Source organism: Sceloporus undulatus, chromosome 8 (genome assembly GCF_019175285.1).
Source record: "Sceloporus undulatus isolate JIND9_A2432 ecotype Alabama chromosome 8, SceUnd_v1.1, whole genome shotgun sequence".
In the NCBI taxonomy this organism is placed as follows: Eukaryota; Metazoa; Chordata; class Lepidosauria; order Squamata; family Phrynosomatidae; genus Sceloporus; species Sceloporus undulatus.
Genome location: NC_056529.1, coordinates 12,879,034 through 12,897,326, shown reverse-complemented (window position 1 = coordinate 12,897,326; position 18,293 = coordinate 12,879,034). Strand labels below are relative to the sequence as shown.

General features: G+C 41.7%; 1 protein-coding gene across 4 annotated transcripts in view; it reads left to right on the top strand.

Moving 5' to 3' along the window:
• The first annotated feature begins 1,653 nt into the window (after window positions 1-1,653).
• MYLK3 (myosin light chain kinase 3) overlaps window positions 1,654-18,293 on the top strand; it is a 40,628-nt gene continuing 23,988 nt past the window's right edge. The window contains exons 1-2 of one of the 4 annotated variants that reach the window (XM_042437256.1): window positions 1,654-1,746; window positions 2,936-3,046. In XM_042437256.1, the coding sequence (XP_042293190.1) occupies window positions 2,996-3,046 (51 nt within the window). In that variant the 5' untranslated portion in view covers window positions 1,654-1,746; window positions 2,936-2,995. Of the gene's footprint in view, window positions 1,747-2,498; window positions 2,574-2,774; window positions 2,843-2,935; window positions 3,047-5,149; window positions 5,279-18,293 lie in introns of those variants that run through there. The other 3 variants (XM_042437257.1, XM_042437255.1, XM_042437254.1) reach the window with 3 other exon arrangements.

Genomic DNA, 18,293 nt, shown 5'->3' with positions numbered 1-18,293 from the left:
ATATCTACACATACACACATTTATAGATCTACACACACACACTTATAGATCTACACACACATACACACACATATATCTACACACAAACACACATACAGACACGTATATCTACACACAAACACACACACACACACATATATCTACACATACACACACTTATATATCGACATACACACATACATATCCATACACACACATATATATACACATACACATACATACTTATGCTGTGTGTGTATATATATATACACACTATATATATATATATATATATATATATATGTACATAGACAAATACACACAAACACACACATACTTTTGCTGTGTATATATGTAGATAGGCTTTAGATATATACACACACACACACACATATATATACACACAAACACACACACATTTTTATTGCATATATATAAAAATTCAAATTTACAAACACTGTGACACATAACATATAACACCTAACACAAAATTGTCCACAAATCTACTTACGCGCATAACTTTGACTTCCTAAGCCGTACAAATAGGATTTCTATACGTAACTTTATATAAACTAACTCTTCTTCAGTCTCATTTCTCTTATCCATAAGGTATTAAATTTCCTATTACAGTATTAACTATCGTGACCTATTTATGATACATCTTCAGGAAGGGAAGTTTCTTCTGATTTAGGTCCGAAACAGACCGCAGAAATAATCCAGTTTGAGACCGCTTTAACTGCCCTGGCTCAGTGCTAGGGAATTCTGGGAACTGTAGTTTTTGGGAGACACTTAGCCTTCTCTGTCAGAGAGCTCTGGTGCCACAATAAACTACAATTCCCAGGATTCTCTAGCATTGACCCAGGGAAGTTAAAGTGGCCTCAGACTGGATTATTTCTGCAGTGTGTTTTGGACCTAAATCAGAACAAAGTTCTTTTAGGACTGTAACATAACAAGGGATAACTTCACTGTAACTGTAACTATAACTGCAGTGTGTTTTGGACCTTAGTTACTTTTTGAGTAATTTTGATTTAGCAAAAAAGAAAGTAGTTAGACACAACCTGCTATTTGTAATCAGTTACATATGAGCCCTGGCTGGGCCTTACATAGCTAAAATGCTACCATTCATGCACAAGTAAGCTTTAGGAGATTTCCCCCAAATGCTGCAGAAACACTAGTGACAGGGCTTTCGATGACGTTGGTTTGAAGATGCTCAAATGTCATCTTCATTTTTCCTGGAAAGCCCCAGGATATCAAATTCTGTTGCCAAACCATTTTCCTTCCCATCTAACTATCACGCTTTCCGGTTACACATCTTCTCAAATGGTCATCCCCAGAAGCATCCCACTTTCATTCAAACTGGTTTACGGGTCAAATTGACACTGGGTTGCTGCATCAAATCAAATCGATGCCTAGTTCCCACTATGGAAGCGAATTATTTCATTAATCCGTGAATCCATGAATTTATGTCTTTTTTGACACAATTGCCATTTGGGGTTTGCATCTGAGGAAGTGGATTTAAGTCTATGAAAGCTCATGCTGCCAACTTCTTTCTTTCAGTTAGTCTCAAAGGTGCTCCAAGATCTCTCTACATATTGTATTTCTAAACATTCAACTAAGGCTTCAAGGTACTGCAATGCTAGACGTTTCCTGGTTTGTTTGTTGCCGGATGAAATTGTTCTTTGTCACTGCTGTCTGCAATGAAAGGAGGAAACTGGCACGGACTGCAGTCTGCAAGGCACATACCTCCCAACTGTCCCAGTTTGCCAGGTATAGCCCAGATTAATAATCTGTCTTTCCACTTTTTCACCTGCTTGTAAGATGTCCCAGTTTCTCTCTTCTTCCCACCTTCCCTCTGTGCCCTCAGTTTATTTCAGTTGCTGCAAACTATATGTTCAAAGTGCAAAGTGCCCTATTGTTTCCTGGATAATGCCCACAAAATCACACCTGGGAGAAAAAGAACTCCGCATCCTGGCATAATTCTCCCTACTCCCCCAAAATATTATTTAATATACTTAATAGTAACACAGTGAGCCAGTGTGGTATAATGGTTTGAGCATGGGACGGTGATTCTGGAGATCAGGGTTTGATTCCCCACTTGGCTGTGAAACCCTTGGGGTGAACCTGGACAAGTCACAAGCTCTCAGCCTCAGAAGATGGTAATGGCAAACCTCCTCTGAACAAACCTTGCCAAGAAAACCCCATGACAGGGGTGCCTTAGGGTTGCCATAAATTAGAAACGACTTTAAGGCACATAACAACCGTCTTAACGCACAGGTTCTGAACTCTGCCAGAAGTGCACCAATTATGGTGCAGGAGACGATGAGCATTATTGATAATCTACCTTTCCCTAAATTTGGGACTCAAAGTGGCTAACAGATTAAGATAATTACATTATAGGAAGGTTTTGGATCCAACCCATCTCAGGTGCAAACCTTGCCATGCTGCTGTGGGATTCTGGGAGCTGTAGTCCCAATCATAACCTTCCCAAGCTCTGACTTGAGCAAGCCACATTCTACAAAGGGGAAACCTAGCCAGATTCTCTTCCCAGCCCTCTGCTTCTGAAGAAACAGCCTGCAGTATTAATTGAGGGACAGGTGAGAGACCATTAAAAATACTCCTGATGATGGATTAGAAGAGCCCTTCCTGCTCTTAAGAGATTTCCTTCCTCTGCCTAAGAGATACTGGAGACAAAATAAATATGAATTAATACAGCGGGGCAAGCCGATGGCACCCTGACCTTTTCCTCTAATCTGTTTGGAGTGGAGCACCTATTGAAATATGTTTGTGCCCAGGCAATGCAGTCAGAGAAACACAGGCTGTTGGAGATGCCTATTCTGCAGGAGATGTCCTGAAATCCCTAACTGTTTGTTTCCCTTGTTTTTTCCTCTGATTCGAGTTTTGGATTTGCCTTTATTGTTGCTTTAACAGTGACTAACCCAACTTGCTTTCTTCACAGGCTTCAGTGTGATCCTTTGCTTTCCATCTCCTCCGGCTGTTACCCCTGAGAAAGTACTATATGCTGGTATCCAATTCTACTCTGGCGCATGGTTGGAAGACAAATGAAAGGGTAGGTGCTAACCATGTATCTGTGGGATTTTCTGGCACATCTCTTGGGCTTTCTGGATGTGATATGTTATGCAGAGCTCAGAAAAATTGCTTTTTTAAAAAGTCTACAGCTACCAGAGTTTCCCAAACAGCATTTTGTAGTCTAAAGAGGTAGTGGAAATTGTAATAATAATAATAATAAGAATAAGAATAAAGTAACATGTCCAAGTTGTCATCTTTGAGAACTAATGAGTAGATGAAGTAGTGCTAAGCACAGTCAAGGAATTGAGGGAGAGATGCACTAGGGAAATAACTCTCCTCACTACCCAGCCGCAAGGTTGTGTGTTCAATCCCAGGCAGGGCGCTAAGGTCCACTCAGCCTGGCATCCTTCCTTAGGTCACTAAAATGAGTACCCAGCTCCTTGTAGGTAATTAGCTTACACATTGTAAACAGCTTAGGGAGTGCTTAAGTGCATTAATAAGCAATATAGAAATGTACTTGCTATTATTATTGCTACCTGTCTCAGACCCCTGCTGCCTGCCACCGCCAGCCAGGGCACTTCTGTAAAAGGAGGAGAGAGGGGAGTAGAAGAGGAGGAGGATACCGTTGTTGCAGAGCATTGCCCTACTCACCCAGTTAGACACCCACCCAGTCCTCAACCTTTTTGGATCTGGCTGGGCAGCTGGGTGGGTGATGGGCAGGCGGGCTGCTACATCCATACCCTAGGAGCCTTTTTTTGGGTCTGGTTGGGTGGCGGGTGGGTTGATGGGCAAGGCAAAAGGAGGGAAGGAAGGTGGGGCAAGCCTCTGCTGCCCCTGGCTATCCTTTCCGGACACCCACACATAGTGACACTAACCCTAGTTACACCACTGCCCCCCGCAAGGCCCAAGGGAACTGACAGTGGGTTTTTGAAGCAAGATGAATGATTGGACCTCCTTTCCTAAAGTAGTAACAAATACGATAAGTCCAAAACACATTGCAGAAATAATCCAGTGTGAGGCCACTTTAACTGCCCTGACTCAGTACTAGGGAATCCTGAGAATTGTAGTTTATTGTGGTGCCAGAGCTCTCTGACAGAGAAGGCTAAATGTCTCACAAAACTACAGTTTCCAGAATTGCCTAGCATTGAGCCAGGGCAGTTAAAGTGGTCTCAAATTGGATTATTTCTGCAGTGTGTTTTGGACCATAGTCCAAACATAGCAGTGTGTTTTGGACCATAGTCACTCTCTGGATTGCTGAGATACGCATTGTCCAGCATGTCATAGCTGAAACTGGGACACATGTGGCCAAGCAACATCCGAGTGTGGTCAGGAGGGCAACACAGTCTAGGAGAGGCTGCAGCAGTTTGCTTTCACCTGAACCTCCTGGGAAGGGGAGCATTCTGCCCCCTCCTCTCCATTTCCTCCCCTACTGAGTAAATTGAGCACAAACTATTTCTGCACTTTGAACTCAGTTTGCAGCAGTTGAAGTAAGCTGAGAACAAAGAAGGAATGCGTGATGAGAAGAAACTGGGCCATTTTAAATGCAATTGAAAAAAGTGGGATGACAGAGGATTAATCAAGACTGTCCCTGCCAGATCAGGTCAATGGAGAATGTGGAGATACCGACATTTATTTTGTACTGTTCTGTTGGCTTTTCCCTTGGGCAAGACCCCCAGGAGTTTTCTTTCTTCTTCTCTGCAATGCCCCACAACCTCCCTTCTTGATGCCCCAGGGAAACAGGGACACGAAGACCAGCTAAACTACCCCAACCTACCTGGCAAACATGACCATAAGATGTTATGTAGTTCATGTTCCATCCAGCAGCCAGTCCAGCAGCTTTGTTCCCCTGAAAGCGACATTCTTATTCTTGCTGCAGCCACTTTTGAATGTCCAGATTACAAAAGGAGAGTCAGTCTCCTTAGGGACTCTGGTTTAGACACTTTTAGGCATCCTCTGCTTAGGCTCTCTGGTCCCTTATCAGCCCTTCAGGAAGTGAGCTGCAGGAACAGAGATAAAAGCCAGAGCCTGGAGATAAGGAAGTGTCTGAAATGCCTAGTCTAGTGACAGATAAGGTGGGATGCCAATTCTGGCCAGCTCCTGCTGAGGGTTCAATGCTGAATTCAGTGAAAAGCTGTAGCCAGCCCTAGGGGTTTTGCCCAACAAGGCCAAAGGAGAAGAAATGGAAACGCTGTATCAGGGATCTGCATTGCATAAGTCACTTTGTCTGAGTATGGGAGCATCTTGTGTCTCCGATTACATCAAGACATTTGTGGTAAGGAAATAATTTTTTTCTTTTAAGTTTTTAAAAGTGCTTGCACATAAGCTGTTGCATTCTGTATTCTGTTTTGTCCTGGAGACCCAACATGCAGTTTTTAAAAAACAAAGGCTCTACGGCTGACCAGCAGAGAACTTGGTGCAGTGATTTGAAACAATTTTGATTATTTCAATCATTATTCCTTTTTGTTTCGTTCTGGTTTTCTTTCACATATAAGCATCATTTTTTAACCTTCAGTTCTCCTAGTCCGTCTCATAGGTGTTCAGGATATGCTTTATTCCGGAACTTGTTAATATCCTTGGAGACTAAGTTGACACTAAGCAAACTGTCTAACTTGGTCATCTTTGTTAATTTGTTTATAATATGTCAAAAGCTTGGGGGGAAAATACTTTTTTGGACTACAGTTCCAAGACTCAAAAACTGGAAAGGAGATTCCACCTAAACATTAAGACAAACCTTCTGACTGTAAGTGCTGTTTGACAGTGGAATGCATTGCCTTGGGAGCATGGTGGATTTTCCTTCCTCGGAGGTCTTTAAACAGAGGTTGGACCACTACCTTTCAGGAGTATTTTAGGTGTGTGTTCTTGCATGGCAAAGGGCCTGTGGTCCTTGTGGTCATTTCCAACTGTGCCATCCCTCAAAATAATTTTGTTGTTGCTGTTGTTGTGTGCCTTGTTTCCAATTTATGATAAACCTAAGGTGAACCTATTATGGGGTTTTTTTTGGGGGGGGGGGCAAGATTTGTTCAGAGGAGGATTGCCATTGACAAACCCTGAGGCTGAGAACGTATGACCTGCCCAATGTCATCCAGTGAGTTTCATGGCCATGAGGGGAATCGAACCCTGGTCTCCAAAGTCATACTGTAGTTGAATGCTCAAACCACTATGCCACATTGTTGTAGTTCTGCCCCCCCCAATGTTTTCCATGCTGTAGTCCAAAGTACATAATTTTATTTGAGAAGATAATACATAGATGTTGGATTGCATAAAGGAAAACTTTAAAAGGAAACAATATTTTATGACTCCTCAAACAAGACGTAAAGAAATTCTTCTCCAGCTTTTGAAGACCCTGAAAGCCTGTGTACTATTTTGTGACATTTTGGTTGTCCTCATAAAGGTATTGTTTTATTCTAAACATTGACTGATCCAGTCTAGCATCCAATGACAATAAAAGCTAAAACAATTCAGCAATAACAGACCAGGTGTACCACCTTTCGGAGGTCCTTCTCAATTACAGCTTGTAAAAGTAGGTTTGGTGGACTATAACTTCCAGAATCCCCAATCCAGCAAATTCCAATTTGCATTCGCTTGATGAAGGGCCTCAATATGCACTGGCATTATTTCAACTGAATAAAGATCCTTAATGCCTTTCCTCAAAAATTCAGAAATTATTGGAGTAAGGATGCAGATACCTTTTCTTGCAGCAATACTTTTGTCAGAAGTAAATAGCAATTTTATTTGGGGGGGGGGAGTTGCTGTAAAAATGTGACACTCCACCACCCACTGTTGTCCAAGTTATTTATTTCTATTGCAGCGATGACTTGTGACTGCAGTGGAAATAAGTAATGAGACAAGTGTGTCCCGGTTGACCTTTCAAACCCTAAACAGCATTTGGCCAGGAAATCAGACAGCTTCACAGAGGAGAAATCTATCAACAGCTATTAGCAGTGCTTGCTAAATGGCACATCTATGTTCAAAAGGTATAAGCCACTGAACACTTGTTGCTGCTGGGGCAAGGATGAACAGGAGTGGAGAACTGCCCTCTTTGCATCATATTTGGAGTCACTGCCATGGTTCAATATTATGGAAATCTGGGAATCGTAGTTTGTTGTGGCACCAGAGTTCTCTGACAGAGAAGGCTAAATGCCCCGCAAAACAACAGTTTCCAGAATCCCATAGCATTGAGCCAGGACAGTTAAAGTGGTGTCAAACTGGATTATTTTTGCAGTGTAGATGCAGCCTTAGAGTTGTCCACTTGGCTGGGTGTAGCTGGGAGCATGAGGCAAAATGAGGACATTCCCTTTTCATCAGATTTCTGCTCCTTCATAAAATTTTCCTTTGGTCCACAAATTCTAGCATTTCAATAGAACTTGATGTATGCATTTAGAGGTATTGATCTTAGGCAAGTCACATTCTCTCAGCCTCAGGGGAAGGCAATGGCAAATCTCTCCGCCAAGAAAACTGCATGATAGGGTTGCTTTAGGGTCACCATAAATTGGACCTGAATACACACAACACAACACAACACAACACAACACACACACAAAGAAAAGAGGCAGGCATAATTACCAAAGAAATATAAACAGCATATATAGAAATTCTATGTGTGAGTAATTTTCAGCGTTTTACTTTTTACAAAGTTAGAAACATCAAGACTGAAGGAATATTCATTGCAGCAGTGGGAGAATCCTTATTGGGGGAACAATGTCCTCATTTGGCCTCCCCCAGTAGCTATATCCCTGCAGCAGAGGCATTTTGTTGTATGAAGCAAAGACCATGATGGTGCAGTGTCCCATTCCATGTGCAAAAGCCAACTGGACAGGCAGCAACACTGCTGATTGAAGAGCATTCTCTGCTACACCTGAATTTGGCAGGTTAGTTTAAGGCTGGAGTAGCCCATTTGTGACAGCCAGCATGGCATAATGGTTCGAGCATTGTGCTATAACTGTAGAGATCAGGGTTTCAGGGCTCGATTCTCAGCTCAGCCATGGAAACCGAGGGGCAAGTTGCACACTCTCAGCCCCATGACAGGGTCGTCTTAGGATCACCATAAGTCGGAAACAACTTGAAGGCACACAACAACAATAAAAATTAACTTGTACATTTAGAGATATACAATAGTTTAGGCACCCAAACGAAAGGGGCAGGTACAATTAACAAGGAAATGCAAACATAGCAAAAAATGGAGAATTCTATGTGTGAATCATTTTCAATATCTCACTCTACAAAGCTAGAAATGTCAGGACTGAAGGAATATTTTGGAGGGCGGGGAGAATTTTTACTGGGAATTTCATGGATAACATAGGGCTCCTGCTGACTTTTGTATTTAATTTTTATTATTTTTATTTCAAGGATTTATATCTCGCCTTTCTCCCATAATGGGATTTTTGTAGTCCTCCCTTGCTGCCACTTTTTTCTCCAGGAAGGAGAATTGCTATTCCTACATACCTAGAGTCTCTACACAGATTATGTGTTCTTGTGTCCTGTGGAAGAAAGGAGAAGCCATGCAACTTGAGTCTGAGTAATTCCCACACGATGGCTGTTTTAGCTCTTGTTCATCTAAATGTAGCGGCAGTGGCTTTAACTGTGGTGTGGAAACCTGCGCTGGTTTATTGGGTGGCGTCATGCCAGTGACTTGGACTGGTGTAGCTTAGTGATGGAGAGATTAAGGACTCAAGAAACTCTTGGTTCAAATATCATCTCAGATGCACCCGCCATTCTTGTCCATGTCACACACGGATGGACATGAGCGACAATTTTGTTTGGTTGTTTTTTTTAACCTTCTGGAAAGTTCTTATCTATATACTCCTGCTGGAAAAGATATTTTAGGTTCCCCCACCCTGATATGGTTGAAAAGTGAAATTCATCCAACCAGGCACTAGAGTTTTGACAGCTTAGTAAATCCTTGTGTATTATTCTGCCCTTTTTGTGGTGCTGAATTGAGGTCACCACATCTTTTATTTTCTGCATAGGGTCCTCATCTTTAACAGCTATATGGCAGGAATCTTCAGTGTGATCTTTCCTACACTGGGAACAATCGTGACTATTAAATATGGCCAGTGCAAATAGATGAGAATTTCACCTTGTGATCTTATTGTAAAGTGGGGAAAAAACCTTACAGGGATCTTTTAAATATTATGACAAGAAAATACATGTGCAGTGTGTTGAACACTCAGCATCAAAGGATTATTGCTGAACAACTTCTACATTTCATTCTCCCCTGCTCAAGCTGCCACTGCTCCCTGCCTTGCTGTTATTGTTGGATGATTGTGTGGCTAACCTTCAAATACCATTTTTTCCTCAACCGATAAATTATTCTTGTATGTGTGAATGACGTCAAATGAAAATGTCATGGAGATGTCAGTTGGCAGAGCTGGGTGCCAGAGAACATTCACGGAGATTATTGTTGTGGGAGACCCAGGTGTCAAAGGGACATTGCTCTCCAAATTTGCTTGAATAGATATTCCTGGTGTTAATAAGAGAAGGCCATGGTTCTGTTATGCAGGAAAGGCTTCCCAGTAGTGTGAATAAGATGCTGTTTTGTGCATGAAAGGCAGCAGGCTCATAGGATCCAAGTTGTTGGTTGTTGTGTGCCTTGTGTTTCTGATTTGTGGTGACACTAAGGCAACCCTATCATGGGGTTTTCTTGGCAAGTTTCATCAGACAGAATTTGCTATGGTCATCCTCTGAGGCTGAGAGAGTGTGACTTGCCTAGGGTCACCCGGTGGGTTTACATGGCCAGGCCAGGATTCAAACCCTGTTCACCAGAGTCATGACCAGGGATTGCGACATTGTCTGCCATCATCATTAGAGTTCCCTGATTCTTCTGAGCTAAAGAGATGCCCTTACAGTAGAAATATATTCAGAAAATATATTCTGTCTGAGGGATTCTGGGTTCTATAGTTCAAAAAAGTAACTCTTCCAAGCTTTGGTTCTGCAGTACTTTCTGTCTAATGCTGGTAACCCTTGTTCATGTGGTGATAGATAATGTTAATAATAATAATAATAATAATAAAAATTATTTGTGTTTCCCCGCCTCTCCCAGTGGATCGAAGCAGGGTTACAGACTATTAAAATCAATACACATAACACTCTTATAAAAACATAAAAAATATTACATTAACACTCATCAATACAACAGTACAAAAATCCATCAACCATCCAGCATCCAGGGGCAAGGCAGAATATCATTGTCAGCAGGGATATTGGTCTTCATTCTTCGGGGGGGAAAGCTTGACAAAAGAGTACCGTTTTAAGTCTCTTTTAAAATGTTTCCAAGGGGGTCATGAGACGGAGCTCCTCAGGAAGGCTATTACAGATCCGCGGGGCGATTATAGTAAAGGCCTTTTGGGATGAGGAAACATATTTGGAAGATGGTGTTTCCAATAAGTTCTTACCAGATGTTCTGAGTGTGCGGGATGGATCATACGGGGAGATGCGGTCCCTCAAGTAACTCGGGCCCAAGCCATGTAGAGATTTATAGGTGATAACCAACACCTTGTACTGTGCCTGGAAGTGAATAGGAAGCCAATGATGCACCGGTGACCAATCTGGCTGCCATATTTTGTACTAACTGAAGCTTCCGGACTTGGTACAAGGGTAGCTCCATGTAGAGCGCATTACAGAAATCTAGACGAGAGGTTACCAGAGCATGTACCACTGTTTCAGTGTCCCTTTGGCCCAGGTAGGGTCGCAGTTGGTGTATCAACCGAAGTTGATAGCAAGCACTTCTGGCCGTCGCATCTACTTGAGATGTCAACTGCAGGGACAAATCCAGAAGTACTCCTAAACTGCAAACTTCGTCCTTCAGGGGAAGTGTGACCCCGTCCAGGATAGTTATATTATCCTCTAGTTATAGAATAATGAGTCACTGGTTTTGTCAAAGTGGTCTAGCGGTTTCAGAGCTGGGCTACAACTCTGAAGAGCAGGGTTCGAATACCACTCGGCCATGAAACCCACTGGATAACACTGGGCAAATCCCTCAGCCTTAGAGGAAGGCAATGGCAAATGTCCTCTGAACAAATCTTGCCAAGAAAATGCTATGATGGTCTTAGGGTCACTATAAGTCGGAAAAGACTTGAAGGTGCACATGTGCGCGCGCGTGCACGCACACGCACACACACACACACACACACATTACTAGGGATTCTGTATAGCCTGGTATGGAAGGAAGTTCAAGGGAGTGACACCATGAGTTATTGCACCGGGTGACACCAACTCTAGAGGCACCACTGCTACCTGTTTGCTCTGCAGAAAAAGTTTGTGTGTGTGTGCGTGTGTATTTTGAGCATTAGAAAAATAAACACAAACACAGACAAATTGTTCTATGCAGAAAAGTTGCTCTTCAACACTTGAGGACATTGGAATATGGAGAGAATATTGTGGAGTAATATTTATTCTCACTTGCATTGGGAGGGAACTACCAGAATTATATACCCTCATATGTGAAGACAAAATAGTCAAGGGTTTATTTCTGTATTCTTCATATCAATCTTTCTCTACTATTCCCCCCCACTTTTCTGTGCTATCTTGTCCTTGGTTATCTTCTGGAATCCATCATGGTTGTTAGATGACTTCAGGTGATACAGCAACATAATACATGCATAAATGTTACCAAAATGTTTTAGGAATATATTAAAATTGGGGGGAGGCCAAGTATGCCTACAATATTCAAAGAAAAAAAATCTTGTGGCTTAAACTTTTTCTAACTTCAGGTCTTTTTCAAAAATCAATGCTGTTCTAGCTTTTTGGAGTTAGGAAAACCCAATTTTTAATACCCAGGTGGTGTGTGGTATAGTGTTTTTTTAAAACAATTTCAGTTATCTTGAATAGATAAACTGATGGATAAACTGCTCTTCTTATTCATGATTAAGTACCTTGAAGTACTCCTGAAGTACTCTTCACCATACTCTTCACCATATGAAGCACTACTGCAAAACAAGTGAATATATCCACTTATCTTCCTTTCCCAAGTCTCCTCTTGCCACCCATTCCCCATGTAATCTCCATAGCCCTAGGGTTTTGATCTTCATAGCAAACTGGAAAAAAACTTTACTGTCCAGTAGATGTGAAATATTGCCAAGCGAAAGCATCTTCCTAGGTGAACAGTGCCAGCAACTGTTTCTGTCATTGGTTTCTCCATTGACTGCTCCAGTTTAAATACAAGCAATGTAGTGCTAGATTTTCTGGTTCCATTCAGATCAGTTACTGAAGGAGTGGCAGTAAAGTGTAGGGTGATTCACTAAGGATACTTGGTATTTCTGAGTTGCCTGCATTTCCACTGGGGAAGGATTAAAATGGTCAATCACATTCCTTCCCAAAAGTTCTGCATATGACTGTTAATTTGGGGTGATATTTTTTTTACAACCACTAGGACCCATTTTAGGCCCAGGCATGCTTTTTTCCCCAGAATGGCATACATTTTATGAACTAGTTGTTTCTAGCAGAGAATTATAGACATATCATCAAATTATCAAATAGTTCTGATGATCAGAAGCTTGGAAGGTTGGCAGTTCAAAGCCTGAGTGCTGCATTGATGGGGTGAGCTCCTGTCTCTAGTCCCAGCTTTGGCCAACCTAGCGGTTTGTAAGCATGCAAATGCAAGTAGATAAATAGGTACTACTTCAGTGGGAAGGTAACAGTGTTTGGTGCAGTCGTTCTGGCCACATGACCACCAGATCAGTCCTTGGACAATGTTGGCTCTTCGGCTTAGAAACAGAGATGAGCACGACCCCCTACAATCAATTACAACTAGACATTCATGTCAAGGGACTACTTTTACCTTTGCATCAAATTAAAACCCCATTACCCCATAGGATGCAGATTAAAAAATTATAGTGCAGTCGTCCCTTTTTTTACGCACGGGATCGGTTTTGGACCCCCCCCCCACGTAAAAAATGGACGACTGTGCTATAATTTTTTGTAGTGGCACATGTGCACCACAGGCACACTTGACATTACTCCTTCCAGCGCGTGCCATTGCTTCTTCATTTGCAGCTTTCAGTGTATGCTGAGAACAGCATATAATGCGCTGACGTATCAAACTGCATAAGGTAGATATACTCTCAGGCTGTTGTTGCTTAATTCCAAATTAAGACACATTTGATCAGTTGTTGAATTGTGAATCAACACATAGATAAATCCAATGGATTCCATGGATAATTTCTACATAGATTGGGCTACCAACTGATTTCAGGCCTCAGTGAGCATCTAACAGTGAGTTCTAACTAATGAAAAGGATACAAAATTTCAAAAATAACAAGATCTCTTAGAACATCTTAAGAAACATAAAGCAGATATTGTTCACTATGACCTGTAAAAAGATTAAACTCTGTGTTTGTGCAATCTGAACATGAGCCTCAATTCAGTCAGATCTTATGTCTATATGCTTTTTACCATAGCTTGATTTACATGTGAAGTGTCTGTGGGAAAAAGAACATAGTATTAATGCCTCTGGCAAAGTGTTTCAGTTACTCCTCTTGTGACTGAAAAAGGGGCAAGGAAGGGCCATGTCTGGCATATAGTGGCTGGAAAGCAAAGAGACAGCAATTCTGTTTTTGATCATTTTTAGATCCTGATCTACCAGTGCAGGAGAATGAGACAGAAATAAGATGGTGGAATGGTTAACACCACTTTGATTACAAGTGGGGAGAATCACTAAACAGTTCTGTGTAAAAATGTGACTGAAAATCACCAATGCATTGTGGGTGGGTAGGGGATAGGATGAAACCCTTTCTCCAGCCAATTTTCTTTCAGGTTTTTATTTTATTTGCAAGAAATTAGAGTTTTGGTTATAGGGGTTTTTTGGGAGCAGGGAGGATTGTCTTGTTTTGGTGTGCATCAGGGGAGCATCCAGAGGTTACTTACCCTTTTTGTGCCTGAACTGGTAACAATAAGGCTTGAATCATGATGGTGACATGCACTAGGTTAACCAGAAAGCATGTCCTTTTTTAACATTGTGAAGAATTCAGTCACTATTCCTTTTATAATATATAGCCTCTTCTAGGCAACTATAAAGAGCCAGACCCCACTGTATAGCCATTTGCACGGTGGGTTTGAGGAAGACAGCACTTGATCAGCTGAAAAGAGTATCTCAAACAATCAACAGGAAACTGTCCAGAATCACCAGCATTTCTTTAAATCTGAAACAGTTGTTGTTGTTTATTTGTAGAGGGCCAAAATTTTACATGGCCCTTTACAGAAACAGAAACAGTTCCAAACACTACATTCTGCCAAAGGCGTACAATGTAAAGATTAAAAAATATATAAACTATACAGTAATTATAAACAAATTATGGAGATAAAATACAATACTATAATAGCAAATGAGATATAATCAAATGTAAAATTATAAAACAGTATTAATGTAAAATTCCAAATGCTTCAAATAAAAGCTGCAGAACAACAAAGCAGTTGAGTATTTCCATTTCAAATTTCCTGTCCTTCACTATTTGTTGAGATGTAACCATTATTTTATATTTTATATTCATTCTAAGCAAGGAGCCCCTTTGTCTGATATGAGTCTGAAATGTAGACTCAAACATGTACTAAGAACTGACATCTGACCTGCAATATTTTCATTATTTAATCAGCAATTTAACTCCATCTTCTTGTTATAAAAAGCAAAGAGCCTTTTGAATTTATATCTTAAATTATCACTTTTGATACTTTTGCTGTTCTCCTTTTTTCTGTTCTTTTTAATTCCCCCCCCCCCCCGCTAGTTCAAAGAAGGGATAGAGGGGAAATCCCTTACCTAATTGTACTGCTGCAATTATATTACATTAAAACACACAGACAACTTTGTAGGCACATACCTATATTTTCATGTAATTATGGAAAGTAATTGTGTTGTCAAGCAATATATTTGGGAATGCATAATGGCCTATGAAAAATTAATATCATATTACAATTTCTTGATGACTCTTCAAAATATGTTAAGATAAATCAAGGATATGCAACTTTGCTAAATAAGAATAGGACATACATCCTAAAGAAGGAATCATGACAATGAAATATAACAAAGGGGCTCAACAGACTGCCCTTTGGAGTGCCTGCAGCCGCCCCTTTCCTCACCGGAACAGGGCTCTGGAAACTACATGTCACACCCTGATCCAGCTTTTCCCCCAGCTCAAAAAGAAGAAGCATAAAGTGGCTCCTTTTCATGCTGCAGAAAGGGCACCCTAGCCGTGGCAGTGGTGGTAGTGGCTTTTCAGTGTTCTTTTGGTACAGTGCATTTAAATGATGCACCAACAGAGCACCGTGACACCCCACCATGCGGTTGGGTGCACAGTGTGATGCTGGTGTGAGGGTGGCTTGGGGGTGGCTTTGTGATGGTTTTCTCTGCTTCCTACCTTAAATTTCCCCCCAGGAAATAAGACAAAAGCAGAGAAACCCAATGCCAACAGGGGAAGGTTTTCTATGGTCCTACTCCATCCCTCTGAGCTGGATCAGACCCCTTGAGACCACTTTAATCCCCCAAAAATCTTGCTGCCACCACACAATGATTAACTTGTTACACTTCAAAAATGCTTTGGGACATTGCCTTCTACTGGTAACTGATAATCAGTTGAGTTAAGGCTGTTAAAAGGAATGTAAAGAGCCAGTACTTAAGGAAAAAAGTTTATTATAAAATAAAGAACATTAAAGAGCATGAATGTCTAGTCGTAACCAACTGTTGGGGGAGGTGCTCATCTCCGTTTCTAAGCCAGCATTGTCTGAAGACTACTTTGATGGTCAAGTGGCCAGCATGACTGCACCAAATGCTGTTACCTTCTCAGTGAAGTGCTACCTATTTATCTACTTGCATTTGCATGCTTTTGAACTGCTATGTTGGCAGAAGCTGGGACTAGTGACGGGATCTCACCCCATCATGCGGCACTCGGGCCTCAAACTGCCAACCTGCCTATCTTGCAATCAACTTCACTACTAGATGATGGATTAGACAATTGTTACTTCATATAATTGTGTTACTTGTTTCACTTTTTGATTTTATTTTCTTAGGCGGCATACAGACTGCCCAAAAAGGGCAGTCTCCCAGAACCCTGGTTTGCTCTGCAGGGAAGCCACAGCCTCTAGACCGTGGGGCTTCTCCGCGGAGCAAAAAGAACCTGGAAAAAGCGGGTTCTTCTTGTGCTGCGATTGTGACACCGCAGTGAGACAATGGTGCACTTGCACTGTCACAGTGATGCCATGTGTACAGGGTGCCGCCATTTTAACGCCCTAGTCCCATGCAAGGGGCAAGGGCGTCTGAAAGCGCCGGCCCTTTCATGTCACGACGCGCCTCATAGCACCTGCCTGGAATGGGCCAATGTCTTTATTTTGTTTCAGTTACAGTTCCTCTCACGCCACTCTCCTCAGAGAATAATGGTTGCTGTTACTCAGGACTCACACACTGTCCTTCTTTTGAGTTATTTTCCATAAAACCTCATTAATAAACCAGCCTCTTTGGCTATCTCTAGCCTGCAGGATATTTCTCTACATTAACTTCCTCACTTGGAGTTCTGTATGGGTTTTAATTCCCTCACTTCTGGACTTTAACCCCATTCCTCTCTGGAACTCTCACTACAACTGTCCCTCTTTGGGCTTAACTGAAACCCTATCTGACTTTCAACTGTCACTAACTGACAATTTATCCTCTCTAGACTTCGATTTGATTGGCAGCCTCCAGCATGCAGTCTATTGCTAATGCTTGCCCTATTCTGCCTTCTGTCCACACACCTCTGCACCCATTGGGGGAGAAAGTTAGGTCTCTGGAACTGCCTCTTTAGATCATGCTAAAGGGATACCAAAAAAGACCTTCCTTGGGGTTGACCTGGGATATGAACTTGGCTTAAGTCCTGTGTTAAGTAGAGAAATCTCAGGTTGGCTTTCCTGATGCGAGCTGGCTGGGGAGCAACCCAACTATGGGTTATCCACAGGACTCAAGTGTATCACCCAGGGGAAGGGTGCTCCCTCACTAGGTTGCATTTTGCAGATCTCATAGAAAAACATATAAATAAGGGCCTCATTCACACTGGCGGCATTGCTCCGGAAGGAACTGGGCAAATTTGGGGGGGGGCCCTCCCTAATCTCTCCGGAAGCAAGTGCTGACTACCAATCAGGGGCATTTTAACACGAATGCCCTCTTGGAGAATTCGGGTTTAAGGTGAAGGTGCCTGGCTGTCAATCAAAGTTAGCTCCGCAATGTTCTTAGGTGATGTTTCCAGCACTGATAGGGGCATCATATGTGTGCTTTCCACCCCTTCTTTTTTTTAAAGGACCAGGCACCACTTGTCAAATTTAAAAACCTCTAGTGTGTGCGTGTGTGTGTGTGTGTGTGTGTGTGTTGTGGGCATTATGATCTGCCCTTGCCCCCATTTTCAACCCCAAAATGCAAGCTAATGCATCCTGTATCCCCCACTCCTTGCCACCCCAGAATGCCTCATACACAGGTAATAACAACAACAACAACAATATTAATTCCTCACCTCGGAATGCCAGAAAAGGATGCATTTTTTTTTCTTTCCCTGGGCTACCCCTGAATTCCTTAGAGACAGTAGCAAAAGCTGTATCAATTTGCCAATTTACATATTTGGAAAGAGAAACATTACATTCGATTGGTAACATTCATTCGCATTGCAGCAGTCATTCCAAAGGAAATACAGTGGTACCCCGGGTTACGAATGTAATTCATTCCGCGGCGCCGTTCGTAACCCGAAAAATTTCGCTAGCCAAAAAAGCCATAGCCGCTAGCGCTGAAAGCTGCAATTTCGTGTGAAAAAGCGCCAAAAAGCACCAAAAATTTTTTCGTAAGCCGAAAAAAAAACCGTAACCGAAACAGTTTTTTCCTATTTATTTTTTTCGTATCCCGGAAATTTCGTAACGCGGTGATTTCGTATCCCGGGGTACCACTGTAATAGGCTACCCCTCAGAGACAGCTGCAAAAGCTGTATCAATTTGCTAAGTTGCAAGATTACATTCAATTTGTAACATTCATTCGCATTGCAGAAGTCATTCCAAAGGAAAGAATATGTGCATAGACAGCCAAAAATAATTTAAAAAAAAATAAAATCCAAGGGAAAAAGGTCTCTGCCTGATAGCAGAGGCTTCCCTTGCTGTAGTACCCTGACCTGCCCTGAATTGATTGATTGATTGATTGATTGAAATTTTATTTATATACCGCCGTTCCTATGATCACAGCGGTTTACAAACAGAATAAGATACAATACGATACAGGTTACAAATATAATACAATAAAAATCACAGTTTAAAAATCAAAATTAACAGCTAAAGTCCTTCATAAAAAAAAACCCCGT